Raw genomic sequence first — 23,959 nt, 5'->3', positions numbered from 1 at the left:
AGAACAGAGAGACCAACCTGAAGCACTTTACAGCTGAAACTAGCCTCAGGGAGCCAGACAAACCAGAAGAATAGCAGCTGAGAGAGAAACTCAAACAGCACAAACCCCAGCCATACAATGGAAGGAAAACTTCCAGAGGGCATAGAGGAGCACAACAAAGAGACTTCAGAACAATGCCCTACTTAGGGTAAAAAAAAGAAGGAAAAACTCCTAGGGAAAAAGAGGCCATGGCCTCAACAACCTTGCTCCTAATGAAGACAAGGACTCCTTACTGCTAAATACCAACCAAATAGGAACTCAAGGAGCAGAAGTGGTGGTGGCAAGAAAGCAATCATGTGTTTAAAGCCTGGTACACACTATAAGGCCCCTTTCACACGGGCGATCCGATCCACCTGTCAGTGTTTCAGGCGGACCTGATCGGATGCTCCATGCATCCCTATGGGGCAGCGGATGTGGGCAGAGACATGTCTGCTGACACCCGCTGCTGTCTGATCCAATCCTGTCGCCCCCCCGCTGAGCAGAATGGACTCCGCCGGGCGGTGTGCCCGTGTGAAAGAGGCATAAGTTAAAATAAGTCAAAATGAACTGTGTTTTTTTGTCAAAGCTTAATTGAACTAGCTGAAGTAAAAAGCTGATTGGCTATCATGCACAGCACCGTGCTCCTGTTTAAGTAAATCTCCCCCACTGTGTTTTGTACTGTACAGCTATGAAAATGAGTTGCCTTCTTTTATTTCAAGTAATTAATTACTTTTAATGACAGATGTTCCTCAGTTCTCCTTAATGGAAGATAGACAAAATTTTTTAAAAATGTTGGATGGGCTGTTTGCTTTATTCGAAATCTGTGGACAAATAAAAACGTTTAGTTTCTGTCATCATATTGGTTATGTAGGTATATAATAAGCAGAATTGAATTACGCTGCCATTTTATCAAACGGTGCGTTTTTATTATTGAAACAGGAGAGTTTGCAGTTCTATGGATTCTAATGGACATGTTGTATTGTAATATAATGTATCTCCTGGCTCATTGAAAGAATAAATCCTTTATTTTACCCGTCATTGGATGTGGTGGCTGCATTTGTTTTTTTCAAGGCTATTTTTCTTTACCTTTAAAGGGTAACTCCACTTTTGTGGGGGAAAAAAATAGCAAATATAAAAAATATAATAAAGCATATACATCTGTGACTCTAGTCATATTGTAATTTAATGGTATTCAAAATGACCTTTCCTTTTCAATCTGCAGTACTGTCATTTTCTGTAAAATGCAATGCAATATGTCTACCTAGAGGTGTTCTGTTGACACAATGGGTTCAGAACTCCACCCAGAAACATAATTTCCTGCTTGTGTGATTGGCATACAGATTCTCTTAGAAATTTATACTAAGATACAAGTCATATTACAGGCATCCCACCCGTGCAATAAAAAATTAATTTTTGGTGAGGTACTCTCAATAGGAAATCAAGTCTAAAGTGATGCAGACCCTACAATTTTCCTCATTAGAGGTCTGCGGGCACAGCAGCTGAGTTATAATTATGAAACTTCTCCCATTAGATTCACTTTGCACATGGACACTGTGACGGAACCGTCCAGCACCCGGCTTGAGTGCCTCCGTCGTGATATATAGCTTCCTCCAGTCTGGACCTAGGAACCAGATATTATAGCTGAGCATCTAAGACTAGCAGACAATAGCTTAGATGCAAACTGGAACTCACTTTATTGAAAACTCACACAATTTATATAGCACACAGGACCAGGTAGGGCCTGATCACATTACCCTAACAAAACAAACTGTAATCAGGAATATAATTAATATAGCTAAGGAACAATAATCTAAGTAAGCTAATTAACATAAATACATTACATCCCACAATGGTTCAATAACAAGGCACAGTGGTCACAATAATAATCTCATCTCCAAGAGATGGTCAGACAGACAGAAACAATAGGTAACTCAATTAACAATGGGGATGCACACCAAGGCGGCACACAATGGGACAAAGACACATAACACCTTAAATAGATTATTTAAGGAGACCCCGGAATTGGTTGCTTTGAGCTGATATTAACAACTTCTACATGAGACTGTCATGATATGAGCTAGCAGCAATAAGGAGGCAGAATGAGGAGATAAAGCTAACTTACATCTTAGCCCTGGAAGGGATAGAAAGCATATTTTGACCGAATTTAAATGTGAGGTCACATTCAGTAAGGTGAGAGTATACACAAGGGGAGCACTATTGAGGTGATACACTGGCATATTTATGGAGCACTTCAAGTAGCAGATAGGGTGAAAATCACAGGTTGTGATTGGTGGAAGGCAACACGGTAATAAAAAATAGACCTTTCACTGGATTCACCATATGAATTGCACTTATAAATAATTTTTAATACATTTGTTTACAGAGATAATTTTAGTGCACAATAACTGCACACATGTATACCTTATTGTCACTTTTAATACATGCGTGTGATGATTCACAGAAAAAAATTGTGGAATGTTAAATGTTGATTTTTATGCATAGAGAAATTATTTGGGATTAGATACTATTAGATTCAGTTGCAGATACTCGTATAGATCTACACAAAGCATGCTACACACCTCCAGTCCCGAAACATACAGGGCAGCATTCTCCTGGGGACACTACTCCCACTTCTCCTTCATTGCAGTGCATCTTGGGACAAGGTTTGGAGGCACATGATACCTTGCCATGCTTACACGTACACATAGTGCACTTGGACTGTGCCCACTGGGTGCCATGCTGCAACAACAACAAAAAGTATAATTAGCTTTTGTAGTAGGTGGAATATTTTAAATCATCTTGCATACAAACGTCAAGCTCTGATGTCATAATAAACGAAAAGGTTTAAAAGTAACATACAAAACCAAACCTCTAGATGCATTAGCACTGAAAGAAAAGTTAGATTAAATCAGTTTTGAATAAATAGATTCCATAGAGCTGCCATTGTTTTTTTTTTATCTGCTAGAATTCACAAGATTCTATCATATCAATTCACTATGGTCCATTTTCATGTCTCAAATAAAAAGGCTGATCCTTCCACTCAAAGTCACAGGAAGGGTTAAAACCTCCTGCCACTCTAGTATAAGGAATGAAACTGAGGTCTGTATTTTCCAAAATGGTACTCATGGGCCAATGCCTAGGGAGCAGGGACACAAAGAACAGCACCTTTTCTTTCCACTTCTGTAACCTCTGGTGATGCATTGTCAAATTAGGGTAGATCTAAAGGCAAAATTTTTATTTGGGAATCATTTTTTTGACTAGACTTTGTTTCACAATATATTTTTTATTCTTTGGATTTTTCTCACATCAAATTTTTCTTCTATTAGATTTGTTTACATATTCATTGTATGTTTGTTGGGTTGTATTTTATCAGTCTGATTTAGCGCCGCTCTATCTTTGATAAGAGAGGGTTACAACCCCTTTTAGGTTTATTTTTTACAATCTATTTTCGACTGGGGAGATTTCACTTCACGTCCTGCCCCATAGCCACAACAGGAAGTGTGAGGAAATCCCTCCGTAGTGAGGGAAATCCTTTGTTGTCATCAAGGTCACCGATTTCCCCACTATTCCTGTTCTGGTGACAATCCAAAATTGTGTATTTTCTATTACATTCACTCTCTGTGATACCCGTCACCAGAACAAATAGAGAGGGTCAATCCCCCCACTGGGATCACAGACAGAAAAAAAACTGACAGGTGTTCTAATCCCTCTCAACACTATCCAAAACTGGAAAAAAGTTTTGCCTTTAGTTTTAAGCAAGAGTACAAGGGATGTTCAAAGAAATCCTAAACGTAATGCAAAACCGTTTTTCTTTGCTTTCGTTTGCTAGTTTGTATGAGGAACGTCCCAAGTGTTCATGGTCTGATGTAGGAGTGACCACATAGACATGAAACTATATCACCGCACCAAGCCACTCTTCCAGATGTTCAGAGCTGAAATTTTTTTTTGCGCACAAGGTTGGCCATTTTTTGTAAATGAGTTGCAACACTGGGAAAGGATGGCACATCCTACAGCACTGTTAAAAAGTGAAAATGGGATATCCTTAAAGATGATCCCTTCCCTGGCAGACCTACGGATGTGACCATACAGAAAACATTAACCATATGTACGATGAGGTAATGGCAGATTGACAATTGCTAAGGTAACAGACACACCAAGAACTATAGTTCAGTACATCTTCACCCAAAATTTTAATATGCACAAGGTTTCTGCCCAATGAGTCTCACAATTGCTGATGCCTGATCATAAAAAACGCACAAGATTCTCAACATCCATGGACAATATGCAGCTGTTTAGGAAAGATCTAGGAAACATTTGTGCTAGTTTGTGACTGTGAATGAAACTTGGGTCCACCACTTCTAACCTGAGAGCAAATCTCAGCTGAAACAGTAGAAACACACCTTCTGTCCTTCACCAAAGGCACAGAGTTTTACATCTGCAGTGATGGCAACAGTCTTCTGGGATTCCCAGGGTGTGCTGCTCATCAATTACTTTCAGAAAGGACAGATTATTTTAATGTATTTATTTAATACAGGTACTTATATAGCGTCATCAATTAATAACCGGCAACTGCTATGCAACCTTTGAGTAATGCTTTGCATGCAGACATCAAGGTGAAAAGATGTGGTTTGCTCTAGAAGCCTTGTTCCATCAGGACAACATGCCTCCACACTGATCTGCTTTGGCAATGGCTGCCATTCCTGTTGCTTTCACCATTTCCTGTTGCTGAGGAGGCTGCTACACACAGAAGGCTTTTTATCTTAATGCATAGAATGCATTAAGATAAAAAACCTTCTGCCTTTACAACTCCTTTAAGAGGGCCCTGCTCAAAAGAGCTTAAAATCTGTATGTGGAATACATCAACCTGAAAAGTCCCAGTAATTCCTAAGATATTCAAGAATTTGAGCATCAACAGCAAGTGTGGTGGTGCCATAATACAGCCCAACTCCAGGAATGGAAAATAAAGTCCACCCTTGCAGTTCATGTGTGTGTGTAGGGAAAGTGGGGAAAATAGCCTATTTCACTTACCTGTTTCCATGCTCCCACCAGCTACACTGCTCACTTCCTGTACCCATAATCTCAGCCTCTGTTCCATCAGATTTCCCTAACCAATCAGATTTACCTACCTACGTCATTTCCGGTTGAGATCAACTGTGGATTCGTCATGCACCAGCTGTGGCCGCGTCACACGTCCTACTGCGCATTCGCAGAATATGTAGGGAATTTTGATAACATCGTAACAGGTGAGGCACAAGTCCTACTGCGCATGAGCGGGCGCATGCGCACCAACGGATCGGGCAGCGGGATCTCTTATAACAAACATCCATCCGATCTCCATGGCCCACACTGCGCTGACCCGACACTGCGCCGAGCCGACACTGCACCGAGCCGACAATCCGATCTCCATGCCCCAATCTGCGCCGACCCGACAATGAGACAGTGGGCATGTGCGTGTGGGTAGGGAATAGGATTGTCCCATTGTGGGCTCGGTGCAGTGGGGGGGGGGGTTAGTACAGCTTGTATCCTTTGCCCAGTATGGGGAGCCCCACTAAAGGGGTGGATTTTTGTACTTTCCTGGAGTTAGAATTTAAACCTTTATATTTAAAAAAAAAGTAAGAGAAGACGCTTGGTTTAGACATGTACATAAGTTGGTGGTATATTGTGTATACAGTATGAGAGTGTTTTTTTGTATATGTGTGTATATATGTAGGTGATAAATGCTTCATAGGGGTACTGCTGTGCACTAGGGGGTATATACCCATCATCCCTGCACTCTGTAGTTTACCCACTCTTAACTCCTGCACATTAAATATTACATACACTTTACCCCTGAAATCTGTACATTATCTGCTCCTGACCCCTGCACTCTGTATATTATTTTGCAAACCTCTCCACCCTTGCACTTTGTAATATACCCAATCCTGACCTCTGCACTCTATAAATAGGTATAATGATCAGATATATTTATCAGGTGTGGGTTTGGCATGTTTGCTCTGGGCACTGGGGATGACTTTGTCCCGGCACTGCTGGTAGTACCGCATACACGTGGATGCACAGAACTCCTGCGCATCCGATGCAAGCAAACACAGAACAAATTGAGCTAATATACATATATATATATATATATATATATATATATATATATATATATATATATATATATACAGTGCCTTGGGAAAGTATTCGGCCCCCTTGAACTTTGCGACCTTTTGCCACATTTCAGGCTTCAAACATAAAGATATAAAACTGTATTTTTTGTGAAGAATCAACAACAAGTGGGACACAATCATGAAGTGGAACAAAATTTATTGGATATTTTAAACTTTGTTAACAAATAAAAAACTGAAAAATTGGGCGTGCAAAATTATTCAGCCCAGAGCTTCACAGGTTGCCACTGGACATCACAGAGCTGGATGTTAGAGACCAAATTTTACACACCTGCTCCCCATTCACACCTGAGACCTTGTAACACTAACTAGTCACAAGACACCAGGGAGAGAAAATGGCTAATTGGGCCCAATTTGGACATTTTCACTTAGGGGTGTACTCACTTTTGTTGCCAGCAGTTTAGACATTAATGGCTGTATGTTATTTTAAGGGGACAGCACATTTACACTGTTATGCAAGCTGTACACTCACTACTTTACATTGTAGCAAAGTGTAATTTCTTCAGTGTTGTCACATGAAAAGATAGAATAAAATATTTACAAAAATGTGAGGGGTGTACTCACTTTCGTGAGATACTGTATATATATACTGTACAGTATATTTAAACACATGCAACTGAACTGAAGTCTATAAGACTACAGCCAATAGGCTTTCGTAAACTTCCTTTCCCTAAAATGAGGGATAACGCAGAACAGTAACCAATTCTAGTACTGCAAATTCTTGCATCCCATCAATATCTTTTTCATATACTCCAACATACTTTTTTTTTCTTTTAAGGTTAAACTAAAATGTTGAAAAAAAAAGACAACAGTGTGCTAAAAGTACAGGGTTAAAAACCCATTAGCAGTATTGGGTAGTGCTGGTTGGTAGTAATTAACAATGGCCTTTACTTCTCCAGCACGAATTGTGTGTTATGCCTCCATGATAAGAGAGGAGGTGACGTTTACAGTCACCTTACCCTTTCATTAAATTGGATACACTTTTCTTGACAGAAGGATTAATGGTCCTTGTGCTGGGCCCTCCAAAAGCTGCTGCATACAGACCTTAGCAGCATGAGGATAACATTCACAGCAGTGATTAGGGCTGTTTCCATGACCTGCATGACAACCTCTGCAGCAATGTGCCAAGTTCCCAGCCTCACAGCTTCTGGGGCAAAGTGTTCATCTAAAGGTAGGTCATGTGGAAATAATAACTCTAACCTGCACCGACCTTATATCTGTGAGAAATAAACAATGATGCCTCACTAATCTCTCATATATTTCATAACTAGGCCTTTATAAAAATCTATCTCTCGCTTTAATATAAATATCACCACAGATGGACAATAATGAGGAGTGAACCCAGCATGAAAGCAAATGATCTAACCTTAAACTGTGATGCAAGGTCTCAGGTTAAATATAATTTATAGGAAACTAATTATTAAAAGAAACAGCATATAGGTGATATACACTACAGGGTGGATAAAAATCGGAAAAAAAAAATTAAAAAAAAAAAATCAGATTTTTTTTTTTTTAATTAGATTTTTTTTATTTTTATCAAATTTATTTTAAAAAAATGCTTTTGAAATAAAAATCTATCTAAAGATAGTTTTCTATTTCAGATACATTAATAGTTTAGTTTATTCAGCATGAAATGAAGCTTAGTTATGTAGCATGAGGCTGTATATTCTGCAATATTTACATTTTTGGTAAACTCATTCAATGAATCCAAGCTCTGCAAGCTGAGATAACATGCACTGCATTGATGTATTCACACAATTTCCCACTACCAGCAACAATGAGTCCTTACATTTAAAGAGCACCTGTCATTTCAGATCCATCATGGCAGCGCCTGTTAGCGGATATTACTCACCTGCTGCTGCCACGTCCCTCCCCTTGTTGTGTCACTGCTGCATCACCAGCCGTCCCATTAAAGTTAATAGGACTGTCAGTGAGTCAACAGCGGGTCAGAGGAGGAGCAGCTGTGGGACAGAGGTGACAGTTGCTCTTTAAAAATCATGATTTAAATCAACTTGATTTAAATCAAATCCACCCTGATACAGTATAAACGGGTCTAGTCAATCATTTTAACGCCCTCTATGCCTAACACATATACAGTATGCGGCATCCAGGAAAAATACTTTAAACCTGGGCACTGCATATTTTTTGTACTAGTGTCTGTGCTGGAAAAGCGCTCGCTCGCGCACTCCCAGCACAGAGGCCGGGCTGTCGTTGACAGTCCTGGGTCTCTAATAACGATCAGGACCTGGAGGAACCAGATCCTGACCACAAGATCGCTGTAATAGCCTCTGATTGGCTCACAGTGATCCTTCACTCTGTATCTCAACCCTGTATTGTTTTTGCTTTGTGAAGAGGAGAAACAACAGACTTTCCCTCTGGCGAGGAGAATATACCATTTTTTTCCTTCCTAGAGGACAATCCCAAAAAAAAAATCTGTCTTTTAACCACTTGCCTTCTGTGCACTTAAACCCCTTTCCCATCCAGACCAATTTTTAGCTTTCAGTGCTCTCACACTTTGAATGACAATTGTTCATGCTACACTGTACCCATATGAAATTTTTATCATTTTTTTCACACAAATAGAGTTTTCTTTTGGTGGTATTTAATCATCTCTGGGTTTTTTATTTTTTACAAAAAAAAAGAAAAAAGACAGAAAATTTTGAAAAAAAAAATGTTTTTCTTATTTTCTGCGAGTAAATTTTGAAAATAAATAATTTTTTCTCCTTCACTGATGTGCGCTGATGAGGCGGCACTGATAGGCTGCACTGATGGGCACTGATGAGGTGGCACTTATGGGCATTGATGAGGTGGCACTGATGAGGAGGTACTAATATGCCGCACTGATGAGCACTGATAGGCGGCACTGATAGGCGGCACTGATGAGCACTGATAGGCGGCACTGCTGGGCACTGAGAGGCGGCACTGACGGGCGGCACTGATGGGCACTGACGGGCGGCACTGATGGGCACTGACGGGCAGCACTGATGGGCACTGGCAGGTGGCACTGATTGACACTGACGGGTGGCACTGATGAGCACTGATGGGCAGCACTGATGGGCAGCACCATCAGTGCCCACACTCAGTGCCCATAGTGCTGCCAGTCAGTGCTCATCAGTGCCTAGATGAGCAGGCACTGATGGGCACTGACTGGCAGCACTATGGGCACTGATTGTGGGCACTGATGGGGGGCACTGATGGCGGGCACTGTGGGCATTGATGGTGGGCAGTTAGTGTGTTTAGTGTACCTTTGTTGTAATCAGGGCACTGGTGATCAGTGCCCTGATTACATTTTTCTTTGTCCCCGATGGCTGATCGGCTCTGCTCCTTCCTCACAGTGCAGTCTCTGTGTGAGGAAGGAGCGCTGGCGATGAGAGATGATCTCATATGTTTACATATGAGATCATCTCTCATTGGACGGTCCGATCACGTGGTGAATGGCCGATGTGATTGGCCATTCACCACGATCTGTGATCGGCTGTGTCCAAGGGACACGGCCGACACAGATTTTCCCCGATGCGCGCTCGCGAGAGCGCGCGGGGAGACTGTGTCTGGGAGGCCGTTTAAAGACGGCCTCCCGAAAATGTGAGTCCGCGCTGCAGCCGTACTTCGGCTACAGCGCGGATGTGAGGTAGTTAAACAAATAAATTTTACCTAGTTCAGGGCTTGATCTAGTGTAGTGAGTGTTAGTGTCTGTGAAGGTGCCCAAGTTAGTGTCAGTGAGTAGCAGTGTAAGGTCGGCTATACATTGTTTGAATCTCAGGCTGGTTCAGCAGGAACTGACCAAGATTCGAACCGTTAACAGGCAGGCTGAATGTATCAAGTTGATCGATCGACACCCAGGGTACAACCGGCCTGCCGGATTCTCTTGTGATTATTGTTAGTGGCTGCTACAGCCACTAGCAATAAACGCTGTCTTCTCCCGGTGGGGATGGCTTCCCCTGCCCTCTGGCCCGGAGAAGACAATGGCCTGGCAGGAGGGATTCCTGCATCAATACTGTCTGTTTTTGTTTATGGGGGAAACAAGCACATTTCTTTCCTGCAACTTTTGGAAAGGAAAGAAATTTGCTCATTTTATGGTTGGTCAAAGTGGCAGTTAGTGGCAGTATGTCAGTTACTGTTAGTGTCAGTGTAAATGTCAGTTAAGTGTCAGTGTTACAGTTAGGAGCTCATTTACTAAAGATGGAGAGTGCAAAATCAGGCTCGCTTCTGCATAGAAACCAGTCAGCTTCCAGGTTTTTTTGCAAAAGCCTAAAGGGTAACTCCACTTTTGTGGGGAAAAAATAGCAAATAAAAAAATAATATAGCGTATACAATTGTGACACAAGTCATTTTTTAACTAAATGTTATAAAAATGACCTTTCTTTTTCAGTCTGCAGCCGCTGTAACTTTCTGAAAAAGCAAAGCAATATGGCTACCTGTAAGTGTTCTGTACACCGATAGTGTACTGAACTACCCCCAGAAACATAATTTCCTGCTTGTGTGATTGGCTCATCGATTTTCCCAGATGTCTGCACTAAGATACAAGTCAGATTTCAGGCATCCCCTGGAACAAAAATGTAATTTTTGGTGGGATACTTCCAATAGGAAATCACATCTAGGGATGCAGACCCGGTAGCTTTCCTCATTAGTGCTCTGTAGGGGCACAACTGATTGATAATTAAAACCACTCCCATTAGACTTACTTTCCCACATGAACACAGAGACACAGAGAGGGATTTCTTCACAATAGCAAAAGGTAGGAATCTGCAACAAATGTTATTATAATCCTTGCAATGTACTTAGATCACCCAGAGAGGAATGTTTTTTTTTCTCAACAAAAGTGGAGTTAGGCCTTAATTGAACAAGCTGAGGTTAAAAGTGAATTGGTTTCTGGTTGGCAGAAGTGAGCCTGATTGTGCACTCTCCAGCTTTAGTAAATAAACCCCTTAGTGTCAGTGTGTCTGTTAATGTCAATGTGTCAGTTAATGCCAGTGTCACAGTTTGTGGCAATGTAAGTGTCAGTGTGTTTTAGTGTCAGTACGAGTGTAAAGGCCCAAACACGTGTGGAAATTCGGCCGGGAATTTTCGTCCGACGACCGATCTGCCGATTTTCGGCTTGTTAGTATGATGCTTCCGACAACCGACTCTTCGGCCGAAAAAATCTTCGTGTGCAGGCTATAAAATTTTTGTCGACCATCAAAACACGTCCGATTTTCGTCTCATTAGTACAGATTTCGATGGGGAAAAATCTTATGAGCAAGACTAGGCATGCTCAGAGATGAAAGAACACAAAGAAAGCAATCCAACACATGACATCACTTCTGAGGTAGAATTCTGTCGTGCGGGAAAATTTGTGTGCAGTCTAGAGCACATTCCAACCAACAGACACCACTCTGGACAAAAGACAGACGACCGGTCGGCGGAAATTCGTTGCGTGTGTACGAGGCTTTAGAGTCAGTGTCAGTGTGTTTATTGATTCTTGGCCCTACTATAGATAGAAATCACAAAAAAGACAAGCATGAGGTATTACAGCGATCGTAAGTGGTAGGAGAATTTATTTTGCAGGTTTTTTTGCTGGTGGGTCAAGTTAATGGCATAAAAATATAAGGCTAATATTTACATTTTTTTTTTTTACTATTTTGGACCAGTTTTCCTTTCATAATAAAACAAAATCGGGAGATATCCATTGCCATTTACCACCAAGGAAAGTCCAATCTGCCCTGAAAAACAAGGTAAAATTCAGCTGGATGCACTAAGTATTTGCAATGATATGTACAGTTTTATTAACACGTGTAAACATTGCAAAATTGGGTTTAGGTGTTATGGTAATTGTAAACGCATTTTAAAAAATAAATAAATAAAAAAAGAGAGTTATGCGCACCTGCTCTGTGCAATAGAATGGGAAGGATGGATGGGCTGGGGTTAGGCCATGGACCCCCCTGTTTTCCCCCAGTCTATACTCTTTGTGGCAAAAAAAGACATGGTGCATAGCCCCCTTGGAAGGGTTCCCTTGGTTTGAGCCAGGAGAATGTTTCTCCTTTTCTAGGAAATGGGCAGCTGACGGGAATCTGCAATGTGGTAGATTTATCTAGGAACAAGGGCTTCTCTCTCTCGATGCCCTGAGAGAGCAGTACGGGCGCTTCCCATTAGACTCATGGAGGTACAGGCCACTTCACCAGTTCATGCATCTTCAGTCCCCTAGGATTCACCCATCATCTGCACTGACTCAGTTTGAGAAATTTTGTTTGGGGAAAGACCAGATACCTAATTTTATTTAGATGCTGTATAAACTCATTCAAGCCAAGGGGACCTATAGTGAAGCCCCTCAACATTCCAGAGTGGGAGAGAGACCTGCAGCGCAATTTTTTAGAAACCCAACTTGACCATTTGTTTCACCTGACCCATACCAGCTATTTGGACACAAAGATGCAAGAGAACGGCTATAAGCTGTTGACGCACTGGTATAGGGTCCCCACTAGGCTGGCTAAGATCTACTCTAACATATCTGACCTGTGTTGGAGGAACTGTGGCAAGCATGGTACTTACCTCCATGTGTTGCCCCTCCTGGCAGGACATTCGGACCCAAATTAAGTTGATTCTTGATATTAATGTCCCAGACTCCCCTATGCTATCCATTCCAATTAGTCACTACAGGAAAAGCATTTTGCATTTTGCCGCACCTTATATATGCTGCTCGCCACCTCATTCTGATCTACTGGGAAAAATCCCAAATGCTTGGTTGGGCTGAATGGATCAAAATGGTTAACAGCATCATGGAGGAGGAAGAATAGATGGCTAATTGCAAGGCTCGCTATAGTAAATTTTACTCAGTCTGGGCCACATGGATACACTATACACCTAAGGCCAATGAGTCATTATAGCTCTCTGTTACAGTACTCCCCCTTTGCGAGAATTGCTGGTCTGGCGGCTGCCTAAGACCCTGTTGCATGCTCCTCTGTTATATCCCTGGGGTTTTGGTAACAACTTTGCCACACATGTGCTGATGTATTTATTAACATGTGTTCTCACCTGGTCGGTGTTTGTTTGTTCCCCCTTTTTGATGTAATAACCCTAGGTGAATGGACCACATAACATTTCCCTTATCTTCACTATTCACCCCCTCCCGGGCATATATGCCCTTTTTTGTTTGATTCCTTCCGCCTTCTTTATTACTACTACCCCTAATCCCCCCACATGTGTTATGGTCCTACATGTCACATGAGGGGAGAAGGCTTCCTTAAATGAAATGCATTTTCATATTCAAAGGCACCCCAGATTCATGGGGTTTCTGTCCTGCTGTTACTGGACTGGTTCTTGATTGATGCTTCTCTTGATGGCCCCATTAAGCTGGCGACCTCAGGGGCCTTGGACATTAGAGCCAGCCCCACGATGACTACCATTCCCCTCATAGAGATGCACCTTCCAACAACGTGACCCCACATTTAGAGGGTGACATTCTTGTTTTCATGTTTAGAATACTTAGTACGCCCTTGTGGCTATCATTTGAACAATGGTGCTTAGTGCTATATGTTGTGGATCATGTGTGTTGTGGTCTCTGTACCCTATGTTACCTTTTATCTTATTGCATGAAAATGTATGCTTTCAGCATATTAATAAAATAATTATTACAAAAACAAAAAAAAAGCTATGGTGCTAATGGAGAGAGGTAAGAACAGTCTTTCTCTTTTGGACAAATGTGGCCAATTTGGAACAGAACCTGAGAATGTGGGGAGCAGATCTTAAAATGTTTGTGAATAATTTTTTTAAATCTTATGAGGTATGCCCTTACTAGTAGAAACATGCCTCCTATCAATTACCACATAGCAGAGTCTGTAAAACCTTAATAATAAAATATTTGGAAGTACGCAAGTTTCAAGGACACTTGTTCTAAGCAAAGCACACATCTCTTCCAATTTTAAGTACCATTAATGAAGCTTCACTAACTTCTCCCTCTAAAAAGCTGGAGACTTTGCAGGCAGGAATTTTAAGCTGTGAAAATATAGAACACTCTGGTACTAGAGCTGGCTCTAGCAGCTCTTCTTTTTTTTGGGGTTTAACTGGATAAACCTATTCTTTTTTTTTTAACACATGTTAGTATTTTATATTTTTAAATTATATTTTTTGTCAAATGCACTTGAACCTTTTTCTGGTTCTATGTTTTTGCCTCTAAAGTACAAAAATAATCTTTATTAAAAACGAAGAAAATATAGAACAAAATTGAGTTTATTACTAACAAACATAGATCTAAAAATAGGATTTGCAAGCTATGGTTGCTATTCACAGCCCCTTTCAAATGAAAACAATGTTATATAAAAATTATAAATTATCATTTCATTTGCTAATGACAGTACAAAAAATGCTTTGAGCATACCAGCTGTTTGTTTGTGATGTGCAGGTCTATTGATATCCTTTATATTTAATGTGTCACTTCTGAAAATCGTTACTGACAAATGTGCGATTATTCAAATAGGCAAATGACAAAGGCTTCCGGAAACCAGAAGATGGAAAGCTGCTTGGTGAGCAATGAATAAGAAAGGACAAATAACCATTGTACAAGAAGATAACATCTGTGTGAAAAATATTTATAGCAATCATTTATTGTACTGGTTTAATCTTGAAGGGCTCACTCAGAAGTGGGCCTTTCAATAAGGCTTCATGAGTACATCCCAGACATGTCACAATATACAGCAGCCATTATAATTTAAAAAAAAAGCGTAAAGTATTTCAGCTTTAAACCAGTAATTCTGCCTTGGTTGAGTTAAGTTTTAAAGGGTACCTGTCACCTGAATTAAGCTATTAATAGTTGCATTTGTTTACACGGGGTTCATAAGTACACTGAATATATGTATATTTGCACTTTCATTTGTGTACACTTGAATCGGTTAAGTATTTAGTATATCATTTTGTTTTTTTGGGGGGTGGGGGGCTGCGCAAAATTTTAAATTTTAAAACCCTGCATGTCTCCATTGCAAGATATGTAGGTAACAAATGCATTTTAAAATATAGAAACCAGTCACTTTACATCCTCTTCCTGACAGAGTGCTTGAGACTTACACTAGCATCAGTAATGTCTCATATCCTTTCTTTGCTGAGCACCTGCCTGGGGCTGTAATGTAAAATGCAGCACTCATGCTAATACAACTGTTTCATTCTTCCCTCCATAATTCATCTTGTGCAAATAACAAATCGCTAACAGATGTTGTTTTTTTTTTTTTTCGAGTAGATGACATGATTCACCAACACATAGAGAATATATAACAAATTAAAAGCATGAGCTATATGTAGATTCTAGAAAATATCTTTATAGGGCACAAGTTTAGGATATTCAGGAAGAAAGGTATCTTGTATACCTTAACTGCTCTGCAAATCATGACATAGCTTTCCACTTATAACACTGAAATGACTTTGTTCTTTTTTACAAGCTCCCAAATTGTGTCTTTTGACTATATTAGGAAAAACGAATGTAAGAATTAGAGTATCTGAGTTATATACACAAGTACTATATAACGGCTCCAACCACCAAAAAAGAGAAAGGAGTGATAGTTTCATTATTCTCGTTATAGTTTACATGGTGTACCAACAAAGCACCTAGTTATACAGTTGAAACACACATGTGGACAGAAATTACAGAAACGTATAAGCTGTTTTATCCTGTTATCACCTTGTAGAAAAAAAGATCCATAGACTTTGATGTTTCAGGTTGCCCGCTGCCTATTTTCGTTTACATTTTGTCAGTGGCGTAGCGTGGGGGGTGCAGGGGGGGCGGGCCGCACCGGGCGCAACATCTGGGGGGGCGCATCCGCAGTGTCATTCTGTCTGTCTGACTCTGACATACACAGTTCACACACTGTCTGCGGCTGCCTCCATCTTTAGGCTGAGAGATGTCCAGCGTGGCCGCCCTATGGCTGAAAATGGCAGGGCGGGGCGGGGCTGGACTGTGCCTCACCTGTCCATTGGTGAAGGGTGGGGTGGCATTGCAAGCCAAGCCCCGCCTATGCCGCCACTCCTCACTGCTCAGTCAGTTTGGCAGCGAGTGAGTCAGCAGCCTGGCGCTGTCACAGACTGTTTTTTTTTTAATCACCTGATTAGAGCCAGAGGCTCTAATAGGCTTCAAAAAAAGGGTTGACACGGGGCGCAGAGCAGTCCGAGACCCGCTTCCTGATTGGCCGAAAGGTGAACGCATGCCATTGGCCGCGGAGGAGGCAGGAGGACTCGAGGAGAAGCCACCACTGCAGGTAAGTCTATCTGCATTGAACGGGGCACGCTGGTCTGTCTGCATTGAAAGGGGGCACGCTGGTCATTCTGCATTGAAAGGGGGCACGATGCTCTCTCTGCATTGAAAGGGGGCACGCTGGTCATTCAAACTTGTATTTAGATGCATTTTACTTTAATTACATCAGTATTTTCATAACAAACAATACATGTGCTTAGGGGGTAAGGGTTTCTTTAACTAATCTAGTGGAAGAGACTCGAGTGCTAAAATCCCACGGGTTACGGGGTGCAAATTACTTGCCTTACCCTGGGTGCTGACAACCCACGCTACGCCACTGCATTTTGTATAGGCGACTGGAAGACACTTGGAGCCTGAGCACCAATGTATCTACTCCCTATTAGGACTTATTGGGACTTGAGTGTTGCTTTTTCCTATTGCAGTCAGAAAAGGAGGGTAAAGCTCAACCCATGTCAGTTAGGCAGAGATCAAACAAACCAGTACATACTAGGACCCCTCCTGGCAGCAAATAAAATAATTCTTCATTGTTTGCCTCCTCTCCGCCTTCATTCTTCACTGTGTCCCCAAAAAAAATACTGTATTTTCTGGCGTATAAGACTACTTTTGAACCTCAAAAAAATCCCCCAAAAATGGGGGGGTCGTCTTATACGCCGAGTATAATATCTCCAAGGTAACCTAAGTATAAGTATTACCGGTAGATGAAAATTAGGGGGGGTCGTCTTATACGCCCAGTCGTCTTATACGCCGTAAAATACGGTAAGTGGTGACAAAGCAGGCCCTGTTTTAATAGGTTCAGGCAGGAATTTTAAGAAACAAGAAATTCCTAGTTTAGAAGAGAGAAAAAATAAATAAATAAAAGGGAGGGAGAGATGAGAGCAAGGAGAGATAGGGAGGAGGGTAATAGAGCAAACTGAGTTGTCTCCTTACCCCATAGTTGTCTCCTTACCCTTTGAGTCCAGCACTAGTGTAGTGGGTTAGCGGATCAAAACATTTCCAGAGGGCCACTTCCATAGCTTTAGTAAGAAGAGTGTTAATGTGTAGAGTTTTAGTAAGTAGAGATTATAGCACTTGATTAACAGGTGCATGAGATGGAGGATGAAAGCCGCTGGGTCATTCCCCAAACGTCATATATCATTGAAATTAGAGAAAACTTATTTCACTTGATTACAAATACCCAGCAACACTGGGCAAGATCAGAATATATGTATCAAAGATCCCTTGTGTTCTTGACACCTCCAGCATAGGGGTGAGCACCTTGGAAAAATGTTGTACAGTAGTATAGGAACTCTGTTCCAAACACAAGAGAATCTTAAAACCTGTTTCTTGGATCATGGATCCTGAGTGGATGCACTGTGTGTGCGAGGCTCAAGATCCATTGCATTTGCTGTGTTAAAAAGGAGATGGTGTTCAGATTGACACATTTTAATTGTACTCATCTCAAATATATAAATGCTGAAATCAGATTTTGATGAATGCATGTAATTAGAATACAGTAAATGTACTTCCCCGAGGCAAGCACTGGGTTTGACGAAAGAATAATTACAAATTCAAGAGGTAAATAAAAATGATTTATTAACTTCCAACGAATGCTTAAACTACGGATCCATAAAAGGTTGCCACAGTTGAGTCAAAAAAGCACAATTTTCACATTTGGGAGGGCAAAGCTTTATTGGCTTTACTTTTAACCTATGCTATAAAAAAACTGCTGGTGCGTTTGATATGTTGACACATGTAAAGCACCGACTTCTCACCTGCCAGAATCCCTGCGTGTTTAACATCAACTGCATGCCTACATTCATGAATACTTACACATTAAAAGTGAGTTAGACAGCACTCTGATAAGCCTATATCACTGCTGATAACCAAAGCCTACCACTTCTTTTGAAAATGCTATTTCCCTTACTATCATGCAGACAAATGACTTCAGTGCTTTCTAATTCACTGACTTGAAATTAGTATAGAGATTCAGAGTTCTGTCTTCATGCTGTCTTTCCTAACCTGCATGCCTGAGCATAGTCAGTATCTTGAATTACTGATGCCAGAGACAGAATAACTAGCATTTTTAGCAGCAGGTCAGCAGTGGCAACCCCCATATTTCTTTCAGTATGATAATCTCTATCAGTGATTTAAAAAATGAAAGATATACCCCGCAAAAGTATACTTGCTTGTCCCAGGGGAAAGCCGCTAGCAGAATCTTCGGGCACTTTTAAATGGGCAAACTCCTTTAGGAAATCCGCCTGCTGAGCAGGGGATCTTCCGCTGATCCCCTTGAGCAGGCTGATAACAGGTCCATGTCTGCTCCACTTATGCAGTGCGGACACAGACACAACCCGCTTTCCTCTATGGGCAGTCAGATGTAAACGGACCGCCTGTCAGTTTACATCGGACTGTCATCCAATCCGATCCTCCAGACACCTGGGAAATGGGTCCCCCATCCATCTGTTTTTGGCGGATAGGATCAGATGTCGGCATGTGTAAATGGACACATGCCTGTTTACATCTGCTGCTCCATAGTGTCCACTGACTGTATGCCCTGCCATAGTCTGTTGTTCCAGTATACTTGCCCATACATTACTATAGGCGACAGCATAATATTCTGCTAGTGGTTCTGAAAGAGAGTAAAGATTCTAGGGAAATTGTGGCTGGATAGATAAAAAAATTATTGTGCAGTTTTTGCTTTCATTTTTTTAAATTTGTGACAGAGCTCCTTCAGGGCCTATGTTGATGAGCTTTTATTCATGTCAGATGGGTTTGGTATTCCTATACAGGTCTATGGGTATGCAAAACCTGCTTTAAGCGTGTCAAATGCAGGTCAAAAGAACCTGTTAATGAATTCTAAATGATCTCGGAACTGATGTGAATTCAGAAATGAACTTATACTTCCTTATATACTGTATGTCTGCAAATAATTTAATAATGTTCCACTTTCAGCAAGCAAGAAAAAAAAAAAGGAAATTATCTTTAAATCTGTAATGTTCAAGACAAGTCGAATCCCCCTTTTACCCCAGCTGATCACATCCTTGAGAAGGGCTGTGTAGGCCATGTTCTGACAACATGTTCTCTTTATAATAGCAAACATCAATATGATAGTTATGTTAATGTATACAATAGAAAAATAGCACTTACAGCATGTTCCTGTCCTTCATACTGACAAGCACCTTCTTTTCTTGAAGTACACTCTGGACAGCACTTATTATGTTCTATTCGAAAGACTTCTCCCTAAATAACAACAAAAACTTACTTTCAGCTAGCTTTACAATGTATGCGCTGAAATAAAAGCAAAACAAACAGTCTTTGGGAAATAACTTTTTCATCTAAAGTGATCTTGAAAGTAATAGAAGCTAGGCTGGTGTGCTGAATGCAGTTGCAAAAGTGCAAAGCATATAATATAATAAAATATAACGTAATACACCTTGGAACATTTGTAAATCATTCTGAGCCAAGGGAATTAAAAATGCATTATCTCTTATGTTTTGTATATTTTCCTGTTCTTGCTGCACAGAAATAATATATAACACATTTGGCTTTCATTTACTGCAGATAAAACAAATTTGAGTTTGATGCGGGTTGTAAAATCTAAAATTGTTCTGTGCAAAATTCACACCTTATAATTTCCCAGATGGCTCAGTCTTGCAGGTAGAAAACTTTTTGTAACTGCTTAAGTCTGATGGGGTTTTTTTTTTTTTCTTTACTACTGATTATTTAAACCGTTAATACAACTTTAACATAACATATAATGGCCTTCTCCATGCTTAAAGTAGATGTAATGGGATTTGTGGATGTTGAGGTGTGCTAAATGTAAGTTAAAGGAATTCCTGAATGTTGGGGTATGCTAAATGTAGCTTAAATTACTGTAAATGTTTTTCCTGGTATGAATGAATACACAAATGGTAATCAACTAGAGCAAGGGTCCACAACCCCCTGGCTGCAGACTGGTGCCGATCCATGGCCTGCTAGGTGGTGGGCTGTGTGGCGGGGGTGAGGGGGCATAGCAACACAACCTGCACTAACACCCTCCATGCCCCAGAGGGCGCCTGCTTTCCTTCTCCCAGCACCATTCCTCCTTTCCCTGTCTGTGGTCACGAAGGAGAGGAGGAGGGAGGAAAGGCAGGTCAGGAACAAGAACTCATAGGGCACTGGTGGGACCCAGGCTGCAATCCCCCCCCCACCCCCGGTGATAGGCTGCACCCCCAATATCAACCCCCTTAGGTGACAGCCTGCAACCCCCCCCCCCCCCCCCAATCTCGGTCCGTGGTGCCAGGGGGGTTGGGGACCAATGAATTTTAGGGTAGTCCCAGAGGCTCCACCACTGAAACTCAGTAGTATTTGTTCTCTCTTGCTGGCAAAATAGTGTTTGCTTGCGTATGCTCCTCTGCGTATGTGCATGTGATTCTGCCTAAATGGACACAGCAAGGTTGAGTTAACAACCACCGGTATTTAACTCAAATAGCAAATATTTAAAAAATAAATACCTTACTGTGGGGATTGATTTACTAAAACTAGAGTACAAAATCTGGTGCTGCTGTGCATGGTAGCCAATCAACGTTTAACTTCAGCTTGTCCAATTAAGCTGTGACAAAAAAAACTGGAAGCTGATTGGTTTCTATGCAGATCTGCGCCAGACTTTGCACTTGGGTCCCCAAGAAATTCCTTTAATTTACAGGGATTTCCTCTCACTTACTGTTTGGCTATTGGACATGAAGTGAAGGGAAATCTTTGCAATGGGACACTGATGACGAAAAAAAGATCTGACAGGGGTCTATCGAAAATGAAAAAAAAAATATTTGCCTATAGTTCTACTTTAAGCTTCCCTGTGCTGGCAGAAGCAAGAGAGTCCACCGTCAGCTCCAATACTGAGGGCATAAGTCCAGATCTCTAGCATTTTGATATGCCCCCTGCAAAGTTCTCAATTCAACACCTCCCTAATCCGAAGTGTTGACTGGAGAATTATGTAAGGATCATGGAAGGATGTTCACATAACTCCACAAACTTTGAGTCATATATATATTTGAAGTTGTAAAGTTACATTATGATGATTACTACCTCAATGATGCGCAAGTCAGACTATTTTTCACTTTTACCTCTAAAGTAATGGAACATATAGATGCGGACACATGCATATTGCTATGAGCATGAAAATGACAAGATTTCAGAAATACCATGGGGGATTCTCAAACTTTTACAATACCTTTGTGAAGTCACATTGTGGATCCCTGCAAAACGTCTTTTCACATATTGCTATGTTGTCATGGCAGGTACAGTCTTGACACGATTCTGGTTTCCATTCAGTGCCATTCTGAAATGAAAAATATACAAAAATGTATTTACTGTCTGTACAGAAGAAGGCTATGAGTTAGGACAAGCTGTGCCTAAACATTGACTTTTTCTTAGTTTAAAAACAGTAAGCATCCCATGCATCAGTGGTTTCTTCCTTAACCATTTCAATGCAGGGCACTTTTACCCCCTTCCTACCCAGGCCAATTTTCAGCTTTCAGCGCTGTAGCACTTTGAATGACAATTGTGTGGTCATGCAATACTGTATCAATAAGACATTTTTATCATTTTTTTCACACAAATAGAGATTTCATTTGGTGGTATTTAATCGCTGCTGGATTTTTTATGTTTTGCTAACTAAAAAACACAAATATATTCAAAGCCCTAAAAAAAAAATGGGAGGTAGAGCTTAACCACTTTACCACCGGAGGATTTTGCTGTCTTACGTCCAGGCCACTTTTTGCGATTCGGCACTGTGCGACTTTAACTGACAATTGCGCGGTCGTACTACGCCGTACCCAAACAAAATTGACGTCCTTTTTTTCCCACAGAGCTTTCTTTTGGTGGTATTTGATCACCTGTGTGATTTTTACTTTTTGCGCTATAACCAAAAAACTAGCGTTAATTCTGACAATATTTTTCACATTTTTTATATGAAATTCCCCCCAAAAAAATGTAAAAATCAAACTTTTTTTAAATTTTTGGCCAATTTGTTTTCTGCTACCTATGTTTGGTAAAAAAATCACAATAAGCGTATTTTTATTGGTTTGCGCAAAAGTTATTGCGTTTACTAACTAAGGGAAAGATTTCTGTCATTTTTGGTGGTTTTTTTTTTTAACGAGTAATGGCAGCGATCTGCGATTTTTTTTTGCGGGACTGCGACATTGCGGCGGACAGATCGGACCCTTGACTGACATTTTTGACACTTTTGGGGGTACCAGTGACATTACTACAGTAATCAGTGCTATATATATGCACTGTTACTGTAAAAATGACACTGACAGGGAAGGGGTTAATTTTATTGGAGAGGGAGGGGTTAATGTATGCCTGGTGCTTACTAACGTGTGTGGGGGGAGGTGACTGAGTGACACAGGTACAGATCGCATGTTCAGCTATGCTGAACCCTGCAATCTGACCCTGCCTGTCACTTAGGAGATTCCCCGACGATCGGGGAAGAGCAGCAGCGATCGCCGCTGCTCCTCCCCTGGCCCGACTCCCGCTGTGACTGAATACAGCGGGAGCGAGCCTCCGGCGCCGCGCGCGCGCCGCCGAGAAAGGGGATAACGAACCACTTTGCCACAGTAGAGCTCTAGTGAGCAGACGGCAAGTGGTTAATGTGACACACACCGATGATCAATGGTTGAAAGCCATCCACCATAATCATATCTCCTCTAGATGTATCAACTACTGGGAATTATCCCAGAAATTCCACCACAGATGGTATCTTACCCCCATTCAACTGGCAACATTTTCTAACCTAGATAACAACCTATGCTGGAGAGGCTGCTCAGGCATAGGATCCCTTGCTCATATCTTGTAGAATTGCCCCAATGTTACAAGTTTTTGGAATAAAATATTCTCTCTAATTTCATCCATCACAGGCCAACTAACAACCCCATCACCGTCCCTAACCATCCTTAGTATAGGCATAGAAAATTTCTCAACAAATTACAAACCCCTTGTAATGAATATCCTTTTTGCAGCTAGACTAATGATTATACGAAAGTGGAGAAGCACCCTAGCACCTAGTGTAACTGAAGTAAAACACCAAATATATCTGATCCGCAAATATGAAAAGTGTCTTGCTCTTCAATCTGACAAACTCAAAAAATTCCACAGTATATGGGATTCATTCCCACACCCCACTTTATCTAGACCTCCATTCAGGTTTTTGTTTTACTAGTTCTTTATGGATGCCATCCGTCTATACGTTGTTAGTGTGCATTTGGACGTGTCGTCTCCTCCCCCCCCCCGATCACATTATGTTCCCATGGGGGTGCCTGGAGGGGGAGAACGTCACTTCCGCCACAAAATTAGCACATGAACCTACTTTGTAAGTGCTCATCGCATACGAAAGTTATACCATTGGTTGTAATCATTTACATTTGTGTGCCACTTGTTGACTGCGCAGCAGAAACTACCTGTGTTATTGTATTTCTGTATTTTTTTAAATATGAAAATCAATAAAAATCATTAAAATAAAAAAACACAAATATTTTGAAAATAAAACACATTTTCTTGGTTTCTGTTATAAAATTTTGCAAATAAATTATTGTTCTTCATAAATTTA

At 41.0% G+C, this 23,959-nt stretch overlaps 1 protein-coding gene across 1 annotated transcript in view; it reads right to left on the bottom strand.

Annotated features, from left to right (window-relative positions):
* The window catches only part of FRAS1 (Fraser extracellular matrix complex subunit 1), an 843,167-nt gene that overhangs the window by 593,381 nt on the left and 225,827 nt on the right, over positions 1-23,959 (bottom strand). The window contains exons 3-5 of the mRNA XM_082266873.1: positions 21,584-21,691; positions 19,522-19,614; positions 2,598-2,757 (exon numbers count right to left, since the gene is read on the bottom strand). Coding sequence (XP_082122999.1) covers positions 2,598-2,757; positions 19,522-19,614; positions 21,584-21,691 — 361 coding nt within the window. The remainder of the gene's footprint in view (positions 1-2,597; positions 2,758-19,521; positions 19,615-21,583; positions 21,692-23,959) is intronic.

The sequence above is a fragment of the Pelophylax lessonae genome (assembly GCF_965119305.1).
Source record: "Pelophylax lessonae genome assembly, chromosome: 1".
NCBI classification, from domain to species: domain Eukaryota; kingdom Metazoa; phylum Chordata; class Amphibia; order Anura; family Ranidae; genus Pelophylax; species Pelophylax lessonae.
This window is presented reverse-complemented; position numbering and strand designations above follow the sequence as displayed.